The 18,366-nt window shown below is 54.6% G+C and overlaps 1 protein-coding gene across 2 annotated transcripts in view; it reads left to right on the plus strand.

Annotated features, from left to right (window-relative positions):
- The window catches only part of PXDN (peroxidasin), a 64,870-nt gene that overhangs the window by 24,254 nt on the left and 22,250 nt on the right, over nucleotides 1-18,366 (plus strand). The window contains exons 3-10 of one of the 2 annotated variants that reach the window (XM_010800841.4): nucleotides 545-616; nucleotides 6,223-6,294; nucleotides 9,176-9,247; nucleotides 9,573-9,644; nucleotides 12,313-12,482; nucleotides 13,485-13,602; nucleotides 14,226-14,395; nucleotides 17,240-17,512. In XM_010800841.4, coding sequence (XP_010799143.1) covers nucleotides 545-616; nucleotides 6,223-6,294; nucleotides 9,176-9,247; nucleotides 9,573-9,644; nucleotides 12,313-12,482; nucleotides 13,485-13,602; nucleotides 14,226-14,395; nucleotides 17,240-17,512 — 1,019 coding nt within the window. The remainder of the gene's footprint in view (nucleotides 1-544; nucleotides 617-6,222; nucleotides 6,295-9,175; nucleotides 9,248-9,572; nucleotides 9,645-12,312; nucleotides 12,483-13,484; nucleotides 13,603-14,225; nucleotides 14,396-17,239; nucleotides 17,513-18,366) is intronic. The other variant, XM_010800842.4, reaches the window with a different exon arrangement.

Raw genomic sequence — 18,366 nt, forward strand, 5'->3', positions numbered from 1 at the left:
GTCCACCTGTGTCCCAGTGTTTAGACCCCGGGATGCACAGAGGGAAGGGGCCCGACTCCAGGCTGCCGCGGGCTGTGCTGAGCGCTGTGGGAGGGGGTTCTGGCTCTCCCCCAGGAGGGGACTGGTCCGTGCAGGGCGCCGTGCCTGGGGGCTGTGAGCCTGGTGGGGGCACGTGTGGCTCCACCCCTCGCTGTGAAAAGGCTCTCTGGAGAGAGACCCCCTTGAGGACCCCCTGCACCTCCACAGGGGCCTCCCAGCTGGCCGGAGGGGAAGATGGGAGAGACGCAGGAGAGGGCGAGCCCTCTCTGTGCAGAAGCAAGGGGATCGCGTCTCCACGTGCTCGGAGCCGCTCCGGTGTGCGGGTGTGAACACCGTCCTGTCCACACCCACACTGCTCTTGGTTGTGTCCGTTTGCGAGTGTCAGTATTAAGGCCTGCGGCTTAATCCTTGCGTAACCTTCTCCAGGGCAGTGGAAATGACCTCCGTAACACAATTCAGAAGTGTCGTTGTTTGTAAAACTCTTACTGAAACGTTTTTTTCACAGGCTTCTCAACAATAATCAAATCAAGAGCATACCTGGTGGGTCGTTTGAAGACTTGGAGAATCTGAAATACCTGTAAGTCGTGACCAGTTTTCTACACCAGAGTCTGCCGTCTGTATTTGGACTGTTTAATCATTGAGCTAAATTCCATATTGTTATGAATTATTGCAAATACATTCAAGTGAAAAAGAGGTTTTGTTTTCAGAAGGTGAGTGAAATTTTGGCTGGAATTTTTTAAGTGAATTGGTACCAGGGTCAGGTGCTGCTCTGTGTGATTTCTAGGGTTTATCTGCTAAGCCTTAAGTAAATCGGTTGGATAAAATTAAAAACTGCAGTTCTGAAAATCACCGTCTGGTAATGGTAACCCCTGTTGAGCCGTGCAGCTGCTGCTGTGAGCAGCTGACGCGTGTTTTGTGGGTCTGTGCTTTCAGGGCAGTTTTGGGTTGTCTTCAGCTGTGGGCTGATGGAAGCTGGAAATGACGAATCCCTTTGGAATGTCACTAATTCGTGAATAACTTTCCCATCTTCGCTGAGTGATTTCATCTCATTTTTCTGTAAAGTTTATTTCCCTTTTGAGAATTTATTTGACTTAATGAGTTTCTTAGCACTGAAGGCATTTGCATGTTGAAGTCAGTTTTGCAGTTAGAAAAGGACCCACTTGCTTCAGTGCTTTTACAGGCACTGTTTCTGAAGTTGAAAACTTTATCAAAACCCTGGGCACATTCCTGGTTCTAACAGATCAGAAGTCAGTGTCTTGTGCTTTGAGGAAATTACTCTCAGTTTTAGGACTTTAGAAGACTGTTCAGCTAGAGCCCTTTTAATGAGGGATCTGTGTCAGTGACTTTGGGAAGACGTGTAACTCGCGTGAACCTGGGTGTCTTCGGTCCTGTTTAGATGAGGGGGTGCTGGTGATCGAAAGGTAACATTAATTCCTTATTAAATGCATTTTCCTCCACAAAGCTTCCTAAAGTGTTGTGTTTACACAGTTTTTTCTATCACTTTAGTGGCAGTATGTTAATTTTTCATTAGCAGGGTTCACACTAAGCCTTGTTGCTCATTTTTAAAATGAGGGAGAGTTCTCTTATTTATTCTTGAGTTTTCATCTGTTTACTTTTGTTTTGGGTTTTAATTTTAAAGCACTGTAATCTCCTGAAGGGGCTTCCCTGGTAGCTCAGCTGGTAAAGAATCCGCCTGCAATGCAGGAGACACTGGTTTGATTCCTGGGTTGGGAAGATCCCCTGGAGAAGGGTTAGGCTACCCATTCCAGTATTCTTGGGCTTACCTGGTGACTCAGATGCTAAAGAATCCTCCTGCAATGCAGGAGACTTGGGTTTGATCCCTGGGTGGGGAAGATCCCGTGGAGAAGGGCGTGGCTGCCCACTCCAGTATTCTTCCTGGAGAATCCCCATGGACAGAGGAGCCTGGTGGGCTACAGTCTGTGGGGTCGCAAAGAGTCAGACACGACTGAGCGCCACAGCCCAGCACAGCACGAGCTCCAGAGGAAAGCAGAAGCAGAATCCGTTAACTGATCCCGGCATTTGTAGTGTGTGTGCGAGTTTAGTCCTCCTTATTTTTTAATTTTTAAACTTTTGGGGGGTTTGAATTACCCAAGAGCAGCTTATTATTTACTCTGTGATTACATTTCCTGTTAAGCAGTTTGGGATACTCCATTTTTCACTTAAGATAATTTTTAGAAATAACATGTTTAATCCTCGTCTGTTGGCGGGATCCCTCCTCAGGTGTCCATGTGCCAGCCTTTCCCCCCCTCCAACCCGAGGGCATCTGAGACGCCCACAGCGGCGGGTCCTGGGCTCACCAGGGGTGGGCTGAGCGGTGTTTGGTGGTAACAGAAGGAGGTAGGCCAGGGCTGGGCTGCAGCTGTGGTGGGAAGGGGTCCTGTGACCCCACCGTCTGGCTCCTGGGGTTCCTGCCTCCTCCCCCAACTCTCTGGACCTCATCACTACAGTCCATCTTGACAGGCACTGACCTAGAAAACTGGGCAACTTGCAGTGTGAATGTTTAAGAAGCTTCCAGAATTGATTATTTCATCCTTAGTTTAGTTCAGTCAGTCAGTTGTGTCTGACTCTTTGCGACCCCGTGAACCGCAGCACACCAGGCCTCCCTGTCCATCACCAACTCCTGGAGTTTACTCAGACTCATATCCATTGCATTGGTGATGCCATCCAACCATCTCATCCTCTGTCATCCCCTTCTCCTCCTGCCCTCAATCTTTCCCAGCATCAGGGTCTTTTCAAATGAGTCAGCTCTTCGCACGAGGTGGCCAGAGTATTGGAGTTTCAGCTTCAACATCAGTCCTTCCAATGAGTATTCAGAACTGATATCCTTTAGGATGGACTGGTTGGATCTTCTTGCAGTCCAAGGGACTCTCAGGAGTCTTCTCCAACACCACAGTTCAAAAGCATCAATTCTATGGCACTCAGCTTTCTTTACAGTCCAACTCTCACATCCATACATGACTACTGGAAAAACCATAGCCTTGACTAGACGGACCTTTGTTGGCAAAGTAATGTCTCTGGTTTTTAGTATGCTGTCTAGGTTGGTCATAACTTTTCTTCCAAGGAATAAGCGTCTTTTAATTTCATGGCTGCAGTCACCATCTGCAGGGATCTTGGAGCCCAAAAAAATAAAGTCTGCCACTGTTTCCACTGTTTCCCTGTCGGTTTGCCATGAAGTGATGGGACCAGATGCCATGATGTTCCTTTTCTGAATGTTGAGCTTTAAGCCAACTTTTTCACTCTCCTCTTTCACTTTCATCAAGAGGCTTTTTAGTTCCTCTTCACTTTCTGCCATAACAGTGGTGTTATCTGCACATCCGAGGTTATTGATATTTCTCGTTCCAATCTTGATTCCAGCTTGTGCATCCTCCAGCCCAGCGTTTCTCATGATGTACTCTGCATATAAGTACATATTTCATCCTTGGTATTTATTTAATTGGTGAGTGTTCCTCACCTGCTGGAACCCCAGTGATTTCTGGTAAGGAATAAACCTTCCCCTGCACTAAGATTTCCTCGTGATGAAATGAACCCTTGAGACAGAACTCATAATCAAAGGGTAAACTCTGTGATGAAGTAGAGAATTGTTTTTGCTTTCTTATTAGCTCATGACCAATACCCAGTTATTCTTAGAAAAAATGGATTATCCCTGATGTCTTTACCAACATTCAGTGGTTCAGCTGTTGCTCATGTTCTTTGAAAGGATTTCTTTACTCTCATCTTTCTGAAGTTCATGCAAGGTGATGTCAGTGTTGATATTTTGCTTTGCTTTTGAGTTGTTTTTAAGAAGTGGGCACAGAAGCCTCCCTTCAGACATACCTCCTGGAGGAGTCGCGATAGGAGAGCTAACGCAGATCCAGACAGGCGTCGCCGCGCGTGGGGCCGTGTTCCAGAGCCTCTGGGTGTCTGTGCAACTTCAGCGACTGATCCGGAAAGACCGCAGTCCCCAGCCTTTCTGGCACTAGGGACCGGTTTTGTGGAAGACAGTTTTTCCCCGGGTGGGGGTGGGGGTGGTCTCGGGAATGATTCGAGTGCGTCACATTTGTCGTGCAGTTTATTTCTATTTTTATTGCATCAGCTCCACCCCAGATCATCAAACATCTGATCCCAGAGCTTGGGGCCCCCTGCTGCAAGGCACTGCCATTCCCTCCATTTTACACAGGAAGAAACGGAGGCAGAGAAGCGTGCATTCTTATTTAAGAATCAGCATTCAGTGGCAGCCCAGGGATTCAAATCCCCAACCTGGAGAAGCAGCGTCCTGTCAGGCTGGCACCAGGCCTCCAACTGGGGGCCTTCTGGCTGGTTTAGGTTCAGGCTTGCAGCTCCGTGTGATGTGGCCTCCGCAGGTTGGTGCCCAGTAAGAGGGGAGGGCACGTCCTGGGAGTGCAGGACTGAGCCAGAGAGGCGCTGCTCGCCAGGCGGGAGGACAGGAGCAGCCCAGCCACGGAGGGTGCAGACAAGGCCTACCCGAGTTACTCTGCAGGGAAGTGTGGGATTTGATCATCCCTCAGGGAGTGTGCAGAGCAGGGCCTGTCTGAGTTACTCTATAGGGAAGTGTGGGATTTGGTCGTCCGCAGGGAGTCTGCAGAGCAGGGCCTGTCCGAGTTACTCTATAGGGAAGTGTGGGATTTGGTCGTCCGCAGAGAGTCTGCAGAGCAGGACCTGCCCGAGTTACTCTGTAGGGAAGTGTGGGATTTGATAGTCCGTCAGGGGGTGTGCAGAGCAGGGCCTGTCCGAGTTACTCTGTAGGGAAGTGTGGGATTTGGTCGTCCGCAGGGAGTCTGCAGAGCAGGACCTGCCCGAGTTACTCTGTAGGGAAGTGTGGGATTTGATCGTCCGTCAGGGGGTGTGCAGAGCAGGACCTGCCCGAGTTACTCTGCAGGGAAGTGTGGGATTTGATCGTCTGTCAGGGGGTGTGCAGAGCAGGACCTGCCCGACTTACTCTGCAGGGAAGTGTGGGATTTCATCGTCCGTCTACCCGCAGCAGCGATGGAGGGGCGCCCTGGGCAGGTGTCTCCACGTCTGCAGGTAGCCACGGTAGAGATGTGTTCTGAGGTCCTGGGCAGACAGGCAGACTCAGCGCACACGGGTTTGCAGGGCTGGGGAAGCAGACACTTCAGAGTCAACGTCTTCATCCTCTATGGGCCCCTTCCGGAGCTAGCAGACTCCTCCTGAGAAGGATGGGGCAGCGAAATTGAGTCCCTGAGGACCACGGGGGTCGGTGTCCAGGGAGCACGGTGTTAGCCACAGGTGACCATAAGTGAGGTCGTGTGGCCCTGGGCCAACACAGCTGCATTTTCCAACACTGAGATTTGAATTTCACGTGATATTCACATGTCGACAAACATTCTTCTTTGGAAATTTTCAGTCATTTAAAGACATAAGAACCGTTCTTAGTCTGCAGGCCATATAGAAATAGGCACCAGCCTGTTGCGTGGTTCTTCGATTAGCCTTGGTTGCTTCTGTTTTAGAAGAATGGGATTTGAGTGGATGACTGGGTCCAGACGAATTTAGTCTTTACAATTCCTATTCCCTAGATTATTTCTGGGCATTTGAAAGTGGGCTTCCCAGGTGGCTCAGTGGTAAAGAATCCGCCTGCTGATGCAGGAGATGCAGGTTCGATCCCTGGGTTGGGAAGGTCCCCTGGAGGAGGGCATGGCACCCACCCCAGTATTCTTGCCTAGAGAATCCCATGGACAGAGGAGCCTGATGGGCTACAGTCCACGGGTCATAAAGAGTCAGGCGCGACTGAGCACGGACGCGGGCTACAGTCCATGGGGTCGTAAAGAGTCAGGCGCGACTGAGCACGGACGCACACGTTTGAAACTGTATCGTGTCGGTTGCAGAACCTTACCTTCAGTGCATTTTACCTGTTTGTCAGGAAATTTTATTTTCTTCGGGCTCTGAAGCATGTGCTCTGTTAACTGTTCATAAACTGCCCTCCACCAATCCGTGAGTCTGGGGTGTGGTGGTCTGACGTCTCCAGTAGGAGGTTTTCCCCAGATAAAGAGAGGAGCCCCCGTGGAGGAGCTCTCCTTGCTCTGCAAGCGTTCTGTTTGTGTCCTCACACGATCGTGAGCGTGGACACTGTCTCCAGGCCCCAGCGGAGGTCTCGTCACCCTCCGAGTGCCAGCCTGGCACGTGCTAACCCCGTGTTTCTTGTTGCAGCTATCTGTACAAGAATGAGATCCAGGCGATTGACCGGCAGGCCTTCAAGGGGCTTGCCTCTCTTGAGCAACTGTAAGTGTCCCCTGCTCTGGGTGTCTTGGACTTCACCTGCCCCTCGCCTCTCGCCCGGAGCGCGGGCCCCGTCTGCTGCCTGCACGATGCATGCTGTGCGGGGGGGCACGGGCGCTGCATGCAGACCACAGAGCCATGGGGCCCCCTCCACCCGCCCCCGCCCATCCGGGCATCCGCGTGGCGCCCTGGGCCCTGCGCTCCCAGACAAGGGCCAGTGACACTGGCTGACCTCTGCCCCTCCGTGCTGGAGACAGCCTCGCAAACAGGTCTGAGCAGCTGGAGGTCTTCTGGGGAGAAGCAGGGACGAGGAGGCGGTCGTCCTTGCGCAGCATTTCCTGTTTGTGAATCTGCACGTTGAGGCTACTTCCCTTGCTCATGACATCATTATTTTGGAGAAAATAAACTTTCCTCCATGTGTTTCCCGTTAGGGAACACCGGATGCCGTTTCTGGGGCCTCATATGAAGTCCTGCTCTGCTGTGAAGTCAGCCTGTCCATTTTAAGCAGAGTTCGTGGTCAGAGGCGTTTCTCTGACCCGCTTATTACTTGGCCAGTCCTGGGCTGTCCAACACTGGGCTGGCGTCACCATGTGCAAGGCAGTTTCGTCCCGCGTGCCGCCGTGGGGGAGGATGTCTTCGGTGTTTTGTCGGTTGGCAGGACGGAAGCTTCCCCAGAGACCTCGAGGCGGAACTGGGGAGGCCTCACCCAAAGCAGGAGCTTCCGAAGCACACGCTGGGCTCGTGCTTAAATACCTGTTTATTTATTCGGCTGAAAGCTGCTTTCCCAGCCCGCTGTGCTTGGTGTGGACTGGACTGGGGGGGGGAGGTTGGCCTGAGGGCTGCGTGCACAGAGGTCAGGCCATCGCAGGGACCCATGGGCATCTGGAGAGGCGCTGGGGAGGGAGGCTCCCCGGGAGCATGTCCCCGCATCCCTCTTGGTGTGAAGGGCTCGAGCTGGGCAGGACACACTCTCAGGAGCCAGGTGAGGCTCTGGCCTTAGGGTTGGGGGAGTGATCTGGGTTGTTTTGGAGGAAAACAGAGTGGGTGGAACAGGGAGGAAGGGAGTGGCACCCCCGAGGTGAGGTCTGCGTGGACACTGGTGACTAAGGCCCTGGGGCGTGTCCTGCAGACCCCGGGGAGGTGCTGGGCAGGGGTCTCTGCTGCTGAGACTTGGGGGTGAAGAGGCAGGCGGCTCAGACCCAGGCCCACCCGCGCGGAGGCCCCTTGGGAGAAGGGGCGTGTCCCCAAGGAGAGCAGGCTCAGGTCCTCCCCCAGAGTGTGCCCAGCCCAGGGACCTCCACGCCCCTCGGCCAGAGGCAGGGCTGGTGGAGGGGGAGGCAGAGGCCCTGTCTACCCAGCAGCTCTACCCTCTCAGGCCTTAAAGGAGGAGGGCACGACTGTGCGGTGCGAGTGTTTAGACTTTATTTGACTGAATCGATTGTTGGGGGGTCTCACTAATGGGCCATGTGCACACACACCCCGCCCCACTCCCAGGCTGGGCAAGGCTCGTGCAGGGGTCTCACTAATGTGGCCCCCCGCCCTGCTCCCAGGCTGGGTGAGGCCGTGGAGCCGGTGCAAACGCAGAGCGAGAAACCTTGTGAGGGCCTGCGTCCTCAGGTCGCCAGCTGCCTGGTGTCCTTCATGCTGGCCTCTGCCCCTCCGTTGGAGCCGCCCCGGGCTCCCTGGAGGCCACAGGCTGGTGTTGGGCACTATGGCGGGTGGGGCCCCCTTTCCTGCCCTGGGCCCATTTCCTCTCTGTCGGGGGTGGCCTCGAGGCAGCACCCATGGCTGGCCACCTGCGGGGCCGGCTTGTGGGTTTTTAAATCCAGCTTCCATGTGGTCCCTTCTCTCCCCGTTGTCCTCGCCCAGGACTCTCCCTGGGCCTGGCCGGCGGGCTCCCCTGGTCAGCCCGGCTGGGCCGCCCACGCCGACTGCTGGGGGTGCGTCCTCGGTAGTCAGGACGGAGCTCTCCCCCCCCGCCTGCCCCGGCCACCCTGCCCTGAGGTCCCCATGCAGGCGGGAGGGCGCTGGGCACAGCCCAGCGCCACCAGGCTTCCAGGGGAGGCAGCCCAGCAGCCCGGCACCCGCGCGGTCACCGTGTATCCTCCCAGCGTCTGGCGGGGTGAGAGCAGACCCCGGCGGGCCAGCGCGTCAGGAGGGGCTCCTGTGGAGACACCCGTTAGACGGTGACTTAGCCGTTCTTCTGAGGGAAAAACCCTCCGGCTTTCACAGTGAGAAGAGCAGTGTTTAGGAAAACCAGAAGAACTTCGTTTTACGGAAACTGTGTCCGTTGTAGAAAGCAAGGGCTCGTCTTGCGTGGATGGCTTCTGGGCCGTGAGGCTCTGTGCAGTCCAGGGGCGTTTGAGGCGGCGCAGTGTCCGCTCGGGCAGCTTTCTTCTCTTATCTGTGTGGTGGTTGTTTCTGCAGCTGAGAAGCAACGTTCCCAGCGCCCCTTTGAAGCGTGAGTTAGGCTCCTAAATCCATCTGTGAGTTAGACGGTTGGAACTAAGGCGTTCCCATACCTGCGTGTGTGGTGAGGTGAAGATTCTGTTGGGTTTTCTAGAAAGGTCCGTGGCTGTGGAGCTGGGCATCCCTGGTCCCTCCCCCTTGGGTGGGGAAGAGGCCCGGTGGGCAGGCTAACCCTTTCTCTCACCGCTCCGTCCGCCAGTTACAGTCTGCGCCCAGTTTTCCGCGGTCTTTAACCTTCCTGCTGGATGACTTCATTTGATCCGCATACAATGTAGGAGCTCTAGAGAGTTATCTGTTGATGTGTGGATTCGAATGACTTAGAGAAAACATGTGTTCAGTGAAACTCTGTAGCTCTGTAGAAACACAGAATTGCTTACAACTTGTTTCTTGTCCCCTTTTTTGAAAACTTCTTTAGATACCTGCACTTCAATCAGATAGAAACTTTGGACCCGGAGTCATTTCAGCATCTGCCGAAGCTGGAGAGGCTGTAAGTCTGGTCTGCCTCCTGCGGTTCTGGAGCTCCTGGCTCAGCCCTTCCCCTGTGACAGAAAGAGCACCTCCCCTGTTCAAACTCTGCGGCATCTCAGCAGGGAGTCTGTGCTTCTCCCCTGACAGTCCAGGAGTGGAATAGCGATAAGATGGGGGGATTATTTTCTCTGCTCAATGGCATTGCTCCCAAGTTCATTTGTATTAAACAAAGGCAGTCACCGAGACAGTCTTCTCAAGCTGGTTTACTTGACTGTGTATAGTCTTTTCTCCACGTCTAAGCAGCATTTTAAGGAATCTCTTCGGTTTATTCTCTCTTTCAACAGGTTTTTACATAACAACCGAATCACACATTTGGTTCCGGGGACATTTAATCACTTGGAATCTATGAAAAGATTGTAAGTACACTGACCTTTATGCCGTCTTTCCGGCAAAGACAGCTTCTCCATGCCATGCATTCACCTCCCTCTTCACTGGGTATTTCAAGGATTTCATCACATGCTGGATGTGACTCAGGAAGGGAGGGTGGATTAAACCATCAGAGCCACAACCCGGACCTCACTGACTCAGGAAATGTGCCTGAGGTTAACACAGTAGGCAAGTAAGACTACCTTAAAAATCAATTTTAAATGCTTCAAATTAGTTTTTTATTCCATGTTAACATATTTTATTGATGGAAATAAAATCGGCCTAGAAGGAGTCTCTAAGCTATATTCCGTTCCTTTTCTTTAGTCGTGCACACAACTGAGTTCCGTCCATTTTCAGATCTCTGAAAAGAAGCTGTCTTCACACTGATCACTTCTGACAGGACCGATGACAGAACCGAGGTGTTCTCACAGAACCAAGGAGTTCTGACATGACCGATGACAGAACCGAGGTGTTCTCACAGAACCGAGGTGTTTTGATAGAGCTGAGATGTTCTCACAGAACCGATGACAGACCAAGGAGTTCTGGCAGGACCGATGACAGAACCGAGTTGTTCTGATAGGACCGAGGAGTTCTGACCGGACCGAGGTGTTCTGACAGGACTGATGACAGAACCGAGGTGTTCTCACAGAACCGAGGAGTTCTGACATGACCGATGACAGAACCGAGGTGTTCTCACAGAACCGAGGAGTTCTGACATGACCGATGACAGAACCGAGGTGTTCTCACAGAACCGAGGTGTTTTGATAGAGCTGAGATGTTCTCACAGAACCGATGACAGACCAAGGAGTTCTGACAGGACCGATGACAGAACCGAGTTGTTCTGATAGGACCGAGGAGTTCTGACCGGACCGAGGTGTTCTGACAGGACTGATGACAGAACCGAGGTGTTCTCACAGAACCGAGGAGTTCTGACATGACCGATGACAGAACCAAGGTGTTCTGACAGAACCGAAGTGTTTTGATAGAGCTGAGATGTTCTCACAGAACCGATGACAGACCGAGGAGTTCTGACAGGACCGCGACAGAACCGAGTTGTTCTGATAGGACCGAGGAGTTCTGACTGGACCGAGGTGTTCTGACAGCACTGATGACAGAACCGAGGTGTTCTGGTGCTGGTGGGAGACGCTGACTCATGTCTTCTGTGCGCTTTTCTCTGAGGTCTTGAAGGCCATTGTTTCTCAGTTAGATATTACTCAGTGTGAACAATGAACTAGATTTAAGAAAGAGACAGAAAGGTCAGATTGCCGAGCCTGGACCCAGGGTGGACTTCTGTTTCTCTCCTCAGTGAAGTAAAACACAGCTTTCCTCACAATTTGTAGTCTGTTTCTTTAGGATAAAGAAGATAAAGAAATCTCTAGCCAAATGTCAAGGTGCGTTCTAGGGGGCAGATAAGATAACTGCTGCCTCTCTGACAGATAAGAGAGCAGGAAAGAGGTTGCCGGGCGTCACCTGGACGGGTCAGGCAGGCAGCGCCTCCCTGAGTCCAGCCCAGGCTGGCAGGGTCTGTCCCCCGCCTTCTTTCTGCCCCTCGGTTCCGCCCTCTGGGCCGTGGCCTTTGCCCGTCTGCGACACACCTCAGACTTCTCGGCTCCATCGAGCTCCCCCTGACCCCTGGGTGGCCGAGGGGAGCGTGCAGCCGGGGGCTTCCGGCCAGTGTCACCTACTGGGCCCACCTGCCCACCCACTGTCCTCGGGGCCCGTCGTCAGTACAGAGGTCCTGGTATTTTCCCAGCGGGGCTGAGGGGCCAGTGGGCGCCGGGCAGGTCCCCGTGGCCGGGGGAGCTCTGGCGGGTCTGCGTGGAGCCCCTTAGACCCCGCTGGCTGTACTCATCAGAGCTGACCATCTGGAGAGGGGCCAGCCCTGCCTGCCGCTCCCCCCAACCCCGAGCCAGCCTCAGAGAGATGCAGGTGGGAGGTGTGACGTCGGGCTGGCCTCCCGGGGAGCCCTGGCCTGTGGGGGTGCTGAGTGGACGCCTGCGAGCAGCCCCCCAGCTCTGGTCCCAGGGGCCCCCTGCCCAGCGTGGCCAGCCTGCAGCGGGGGTCTGAGCAGGGCTGGTTTCCGGCCTCTTGCCAGCACGTGTCAGGTCAGGCGGCCGTGGCTTCGGGTTCCCCTGTTACACCCCTCAGCTTGGGCTCCGCCACGTAAATGGCCATCGTCCCGAGGGCGGAGGCGATGCCCTGCCTGTTCCACTCTTGGGAGGGTTGTGTCCACCTTCATGGGCCCCCTCCCTGTGGGCTTGCAGGATCATTCAGCCCCTGAGAGGTGCCTCTTGGGGGTGTCAGTCACGTGAGGTAATCCCGGAAGACGACGGGAGTGGTGCTGGGTTGGGGGAGTCCCTCGTTTCCCGTCTCACACGGGCTCCTGTCCTGCCCTGCCTCCGCCAGCCCACGTTGGTCCTGCGTCCACCCTGCATCTCACGCCTTTGGTTGCTCTCAGCACCACCCTTTACTGTGTCGCTTGGGCTCCCTGCTCCCCGGCTCTGGTTCTGCCGAGTGTGGGTCCCGCCAGCTCGGGTCCTGGTCGGGCAGGACCTGCTCAGATCCCACTGTCTGCAGCCCCCGCGCCACGGGTCCGTCTGGGCTGGGTCAGCCCTGCGCGTCCACGTCCACGTCTCACGCGCGGCCTCCTCCGTGCAGGCGCCTGGACTCCAACGCGCTCCGCTGTGACTGTGAGATCCTGTGGCTGGCGGACCTGCTGAAGGGCTACGCGCGGTCAGGAAACGCGCAGGCCGCGGCCACCTGTGAGTATCCCAGGCGCATCCAGGGCCGGTCGGTGGCCACCATCACCCCAGAGGAGCTGGACTGTGGTGAGTGCCTCCGGAGGGCGGGGCGCCTGCAGCCCTGTGTCCATCTGTCCCTGGGAACCCCACAAAGCGAGTCTGGGTGGGCCTCACTGGTCCCTACTCAGAGTGTGTCTCTGCAGTGCCTGTAGGAAACTACTTTGTAATAAACGTGGATTTTATTGTCAGGTTTCCCTGCAAAAAAAAAAAGCAACGTGAAATGCATCAGGTCCTCTGTTGCTCCTTCTGACCGTCTGCCTTTAGAGGCTGCAGCTGCCGGGCGGCAGGGCCCGTGGTGGGAGGGGGCGGCTCCTGGGGGAGGGCCTGGGGCTGCCAGCTGGGAGCTGGCCGCCTCCTGTGTCTGGATCTGGGCGGTGGCCACTCGGGGTGGACGGGGCTGGGTTCGTCCAGCCAATTCCCCTGAGTGCTGCCTGCAAGTGCGTGACCTCTCACCACAAACACAAGAAAAGAAGCAGTCAGACCCCACAAGGCAGAATCTCCCATATAAGTAAATGGCGAGGAACTCAGCTCCTCGGTGTACCGCGCCATAGGAGTGGGAAAATCAGCTTCTCCAGAGCATCATCTTTATATTCATATATTAAAAACAGACTTGACTGCAGTCGAAAGTCGCTGTGTTTCCTGGTAACGCGGCAGCTGCGTCACTTCGCTGGTCACCTTTTGTGACCTTTCGTAGACGATCCCTTTGCAGTTGGGCTCCTGGCCCTTCGAGTGTGCAGGCGACTGGTTTCAGCCCCGGGGGTGCCCTGTGGCCTCTCCGCGTCCTGCCCTCATTGGTGAGGGCCGGGCCGGTGGCAGGGGTCCCGCGGTGGGCCTCAGGTCCTGGAAACGCTATGTGGTTCGGCTCTAACACCGTCTTCTCCGTGGAGAAGCCCACTGGCTGTTCTCACGGGAGTGTGTTTGGTTTGAACATGTGCGATTTTCTCTTGAACCAAAGGGACTTGCTCTGGGTTCTTGTTCGCACGGTGGTTTACGACCAGGACAAGAGGGTCTGCTTTCCTTTTGGCGCAGAAAGGCCTCGGATCACGTCGGAGCCTCAGGATGCTGACGTCACCCTGGGCAACACCGTCTTCTTCACCTGCAGGGCTGAGGGCAACCCCAAGCCCGAGATCATCTGGCTGCGGAACAAGTGAGTGCTACCGGACAGGGTGCCGGGCACCGGGTCCCAGCCGTCAGAGGGGTGCTGGGCGCCGGGGCTGAGGGCAACCCCAAGCCCGAGATCATCTGGCTGCAGAACAAGTGAGTGCTCCCGGACAGGGTGCCGGGCGCTGGGTCCCAGCCGTCAGAGGGGTGCTGGTGCCAGGTCCCAGCCGTCAGAGGGGTGCTGGGCGCCAGGTCCCAGCCGTCAGAGGGGTGCTGGGCACCAGGGCTGAGGGCAACCCCAAGCCCGAGATCATCTGGCTGCAGAACAAGTGAGTGCTCCCGGACAGGGTGCCGGGCGCTGGGTCCCAGCCGTCAGAGGGGTGCCGGTGCTGGGTCCCAGCCGTCAGAGGGGTGCTGGCCACCGGGTGCCAGCCATCCCTGTACCCCAGAAGCTCCAGGGTGCCTGCCCACCCTGACCTTTCCTCCTCCTCCCACACAACCCTTTCTGCTCCTCCGTGGAGGGAATGCAAAGAGGAGAAGACGTTTCTCTGGCACCTCAAGTGCTCTGTGCCTGGAGGCCAGGGTCCCTGGGCTGGGACCAGACATCCACAGAGGACTGGATGTTTCCTGTGCTTTGGGGGCCTGAGCCAGCCAGGTCTGTCGTTATAGCAACGAGCTGAGCATGAAGACGGATTCCCGTTTGAACTTGCTGGATGACGGGACCCTCATGATCCAGAACACGCGGGAGACGGACCAGGGCATCTACCAGTGCATGGCGAAGAATGTGGCCGGGGAGGTGAAGACGCAGGAGGTGACCCTCAGGTACTTCCGGTCTCCAGGTAGGCACAGAGCTCCTCGGATACTCAGCACCCCCGAATCCCCTTCCTCCCGTCCACCCCCCTCTCTCTTTGTACCTGGTGGCGAGGGACAGACACCAGCGTCCCGGCTGGAGCGCCAGCAGCAGGGTCAGCTCAGGGTCACAGATGACCCCTGACCGTTGCTCTGGCCCACCGAAAACCCTTAACCCAGGTGGTCACTCAGAGTGGCCGTGGGTAGCCACTGCTGGGATCACTGTCCAGAGGGCTGTGGACACCTGGGGGACAAGTGTCCCCGCCCGATACCTCCACTCGCGGTGGTCCCAAGGGCATCTCACTGGCTGCCCCCTGGCAGTGGGCTTGCTCTTGTGCTACGGGCCCTGGCTACTTTAAAAGAAACCCAAAATCTGAATTTGGGTGCAAAATTCCCATATCTATAGTATTGGTACCTGATCTGAAAAGACAATTGGAGCCAAAGGAAGCACAGCTATGTCCTTGGATTGGCCTGGGCCACACCAGGTTACAAACCCCACTCTTGTCCAAGTGTTGACCTTGGGACTTTGGCCAGAAGAGGAGCTGGCTCTTGGAGAAGAGCCTGGGGGTGACCCTGGTCCCAGGGCTGCTGGGCACAGCACCTGTGGCCCTGGTGCCGCCACGGTTCTGGGTCGTCCTCATGTGAGTGCGCCTGGTCTGTGTTTCTCTCGTGCTGTGGGATTCAGGGCCTTGCAACACCTTCGGCTGCAGGATGAATGGTTTCTGTGTTTCTTTGTTTAGAGTCTTACTATGAGAACTTTGTATGCCTCGGTATATCCCAGCAGAGACATGTCCAGATTTACTGATGAATGAGAATCCCCAGCTCTCAAACACCAGTTTAGAGGAATGTGCAGGGCAGATAACTGCAGCCAAGTCAAATCCCTTTAATCCCAGGTTCCCCAAGTGGAGCAAGGCGTCCAGGATTTCTGCAGAGCCACACGGCTGTGAGTCTGCCAGACAAGACAGGGCTCCTGGTCACGAAGGAGCTTGTGCTTTGTTTGTAAGGACCAGGGAAACCCACACAATGTTGACCGGAGTGGTGCAGTGCTGGAGGGACACGTCAGAACAGAAGGGAACAGCAGAACGTGAAAGGGCGAGTCCTTAGCACAGTTGCTGTGTCAACAGGGCCGCTGATCCCTGGATGGGAATAGTAGTCTCTCTCTGGCCCGAGAATTCCAAATCTAACCTCTTTTGATCCGAATCTTGGTTTGTTTCTCAGGAACAAGAGCCTTCCTTAGTACACCACTCTGAGCTTGTTGGCCTTGCTCCCAGAAATGCACGTGAAGCGTCTCCTACAGGCGGGTGGGGAGGTCACTGCAGACCAAGGGGTCAGCCAGTGGCAGCCGGTCAGCCTGGACAGGGGGCCGCCCGGCCTGGACCGGGGACTGCCCGGCCTGGACCAGGGGCCGCCCAGCCTGGACCACTGCCTGGCTTTACAAGATCTTTACACTAAGAATGTGTTTTGCCTTTTTTATGTGATTGAAAACACTTACGAATAGCATTTTAGAATACATGATGAAATGAATTTCAGATTTCAGTCTATTGATTAGGTCTTTTTGGAACATAATCATACTCAAAGATTTATGGCCTGAAAGGCCCAAAGTACATGCGCTGTGCCCCTCTGTGGAAGTCTGCCAGTCCTATGATATAGATGACGATGGCCTGTGAGTAAGTTTCCATGAGTCACAAAGGGTAAATGTTCTTTATCTATTTTGAAGCTCTGTTATTAGGGACATATTAGTCCACAGTGTTTATCTTCCTCATGAATTAAACTTTGATTATTAACACTTTCACCTCTCTCAGTGTTTTTTGCCCTAAGATGGGTCTGATTTTATACAGAGGCAACCATTTTTCCTTTAATTAGTGTTTATCACCTGTACCTTTCCCACCATTTTGCTCTGCTCTAAACTGTCACAGAATCTCAAATAACATCATAATCAATATATAAAATCCTAGTCAATCCTGTGAGTGTTCAGTAAGTGGAATAGATGAAGGCTGTAAGTAGCTTTGGGCTAGATAGATCAAGGTTTGTAACCAAAGAAGTTACAAAAAGATTACTTATTTTTGGAGCTTTTTCGGTTGGAAAATCGTGAATAAGGATGTCAGCCCAAAGAAACAGCACAGTGATAAGTCCTTTTTTAAAAACATGTATTGTTCTGTAAGCCTATTAAAATATCTATGGGGTAAAGTCCTAGCAGAGTAATTTCTGAGCGGAAGGGTGAGTGAATTTCCGGATTTGAGATGCGCAGCCACGTTTCTGTCCTGGTGGAGCAGGGCAGCTTGCGCTCCTGACGTGTTAGAAACATGTCTGTTTCTGTGCATACTCATCTCAAGAGCTCAATAATAAATATGTGGATTTTTTTTCTGGATTTAGAGTTGAAAACTGAGCAACTGAACTGAACTGAACTATTATCATGCTATTCGTTTGTATTTTCCTTTCTGTGAGGGAAAAATTTTTTATTTCTGTATGTTCTAAATACCCTTTAAAAACAGTGTTTTATAACCAGTAAGAATTACTCGCAAGGTTTACTTACTAACAAGACTGACAAAATGCTTTTAGAATCATCAAAAGTGAGACTGCACCAGAATTCAGTCCATGTTTGAAAAAGGAACCGGTTCTAACTGGTCAGCCCTGCTGATGCTGGCTTGACCTGACGCCGTGCGCCGTCTTTGTGGTCTGCACGTTTCTTTGAAAAGGAGAGGAGATAAAGCGTGCAGTTGTGTTGAATTGGTTCTACTCATTTTAGACGTCAGTAGGTAGAACGAGTAGGAAAGGCAAGCAGACGGGTCTGCTAAGCTGGAGGATGTTGATTGCACATCTGTCTCCCGCGGCAGCTCGCCCAGCATTTGTCATCCAGCCCCAGAACACAGAGGTGCTGGTCGGGGAGAGTGTGACTTTGGAGTGCAGCGCCACGGGCCACCCCCCGCCTCAGATCACCTGGACCAGGGGCGACCGCAGCCCCGTGCCCACGGACCCTCGGGTGAGCATCACCCCGTCCGGCGGCCTCTACATCCAGAACGTGGAGCAGGAGGACAGCGGGGAGTACGCCTGCTTCGCCTCCAACACGGTGGACAGCATCCACGCGACGGCGTTCATCATCGTCCAAGGTGAGGCCGGCCCGCGCGGAGCCCCGCCTCCCTGGCGTCCCTGGAGCGCCCCGAGCTCCTCCTGGTGAGGCCGGCCCGCGCGGAGCCCCGCCTCCCTGGCCTCCCCGGAGCGGCCGGAGCTCCTCCTGATACCCCGTCCCTGCAGACCCTCCGTGGGACTGCTGACACGTTGATTTTCCGCCCGGAGGCATCAGGCGGCCAGGGCTCTGTTTTTCTGCCGTGTCCTCCGTGTGAATGTGGGTGTGTGTGCCGATTCACCGTTGTCTAGAAGGCTGGCACACGTGTTGGAATTTCCTTAGGGTCGACTTCTGAACTCGGAGCCTGAGAGTATATATAGTTCTAAGACTTAACGTTATGTGTTTCCAAAGTCCTTGACTGGTTAGAATGAGTTTATGAATAGTTTTCAAACTTAGTTGCAAAGCGGGACTTGGGCTGACAAGGGCTAGGACGGCGCAGGAGTGTGAGCGCAGAAGACGAGTTTCCCTCCTCCTGCCTCCCCGTCGGCTTTTCCGGCCTCCGGCGGAAGCAGACTCACTGGACGCCAGTGACTTTTCCTCTGTCCTCCGGCTCTTTCTCTGCACGCACGCCCGTACAGTCATGTTGTTTGGTTTTGATTGTGGCTGTCGTGTGTGTGCTGAGTCGTTTCAGTCGTGCCCGACTCTTTGTGACCCCATGGGCTCTAGCCCACCAGGTCCTCTGTCCCTTGGATTCTCCAGGCCAGAATCCTGGAGGGGGTTGCCATACTGTCCTCCAGGGGATCTTCCCGACCCAGGGCTGAGCCCCCGTCTCCCGCGTCTCCCGCATCGGCAGGCCGTTTCTTTACCACTAGCGCCACCTGGGAAGCTGGCTTGATG

This window comes from Bos taurus, chromosome 8, assembly GCF_002263795.3.
Source record: "Bos taurus isolate L1 Dominette 01449 registration number 42190680 breed Hereford chromosome 8, ARS-UCD2.0, whole genome shotgun sequence".
Taxonomy (NCBI): domain Eukaryota; kingdom Metazoa; phylum Chordata; class Mammalia; order Artiodactyla; family Bovidae; genus Bos; species Bos taurus.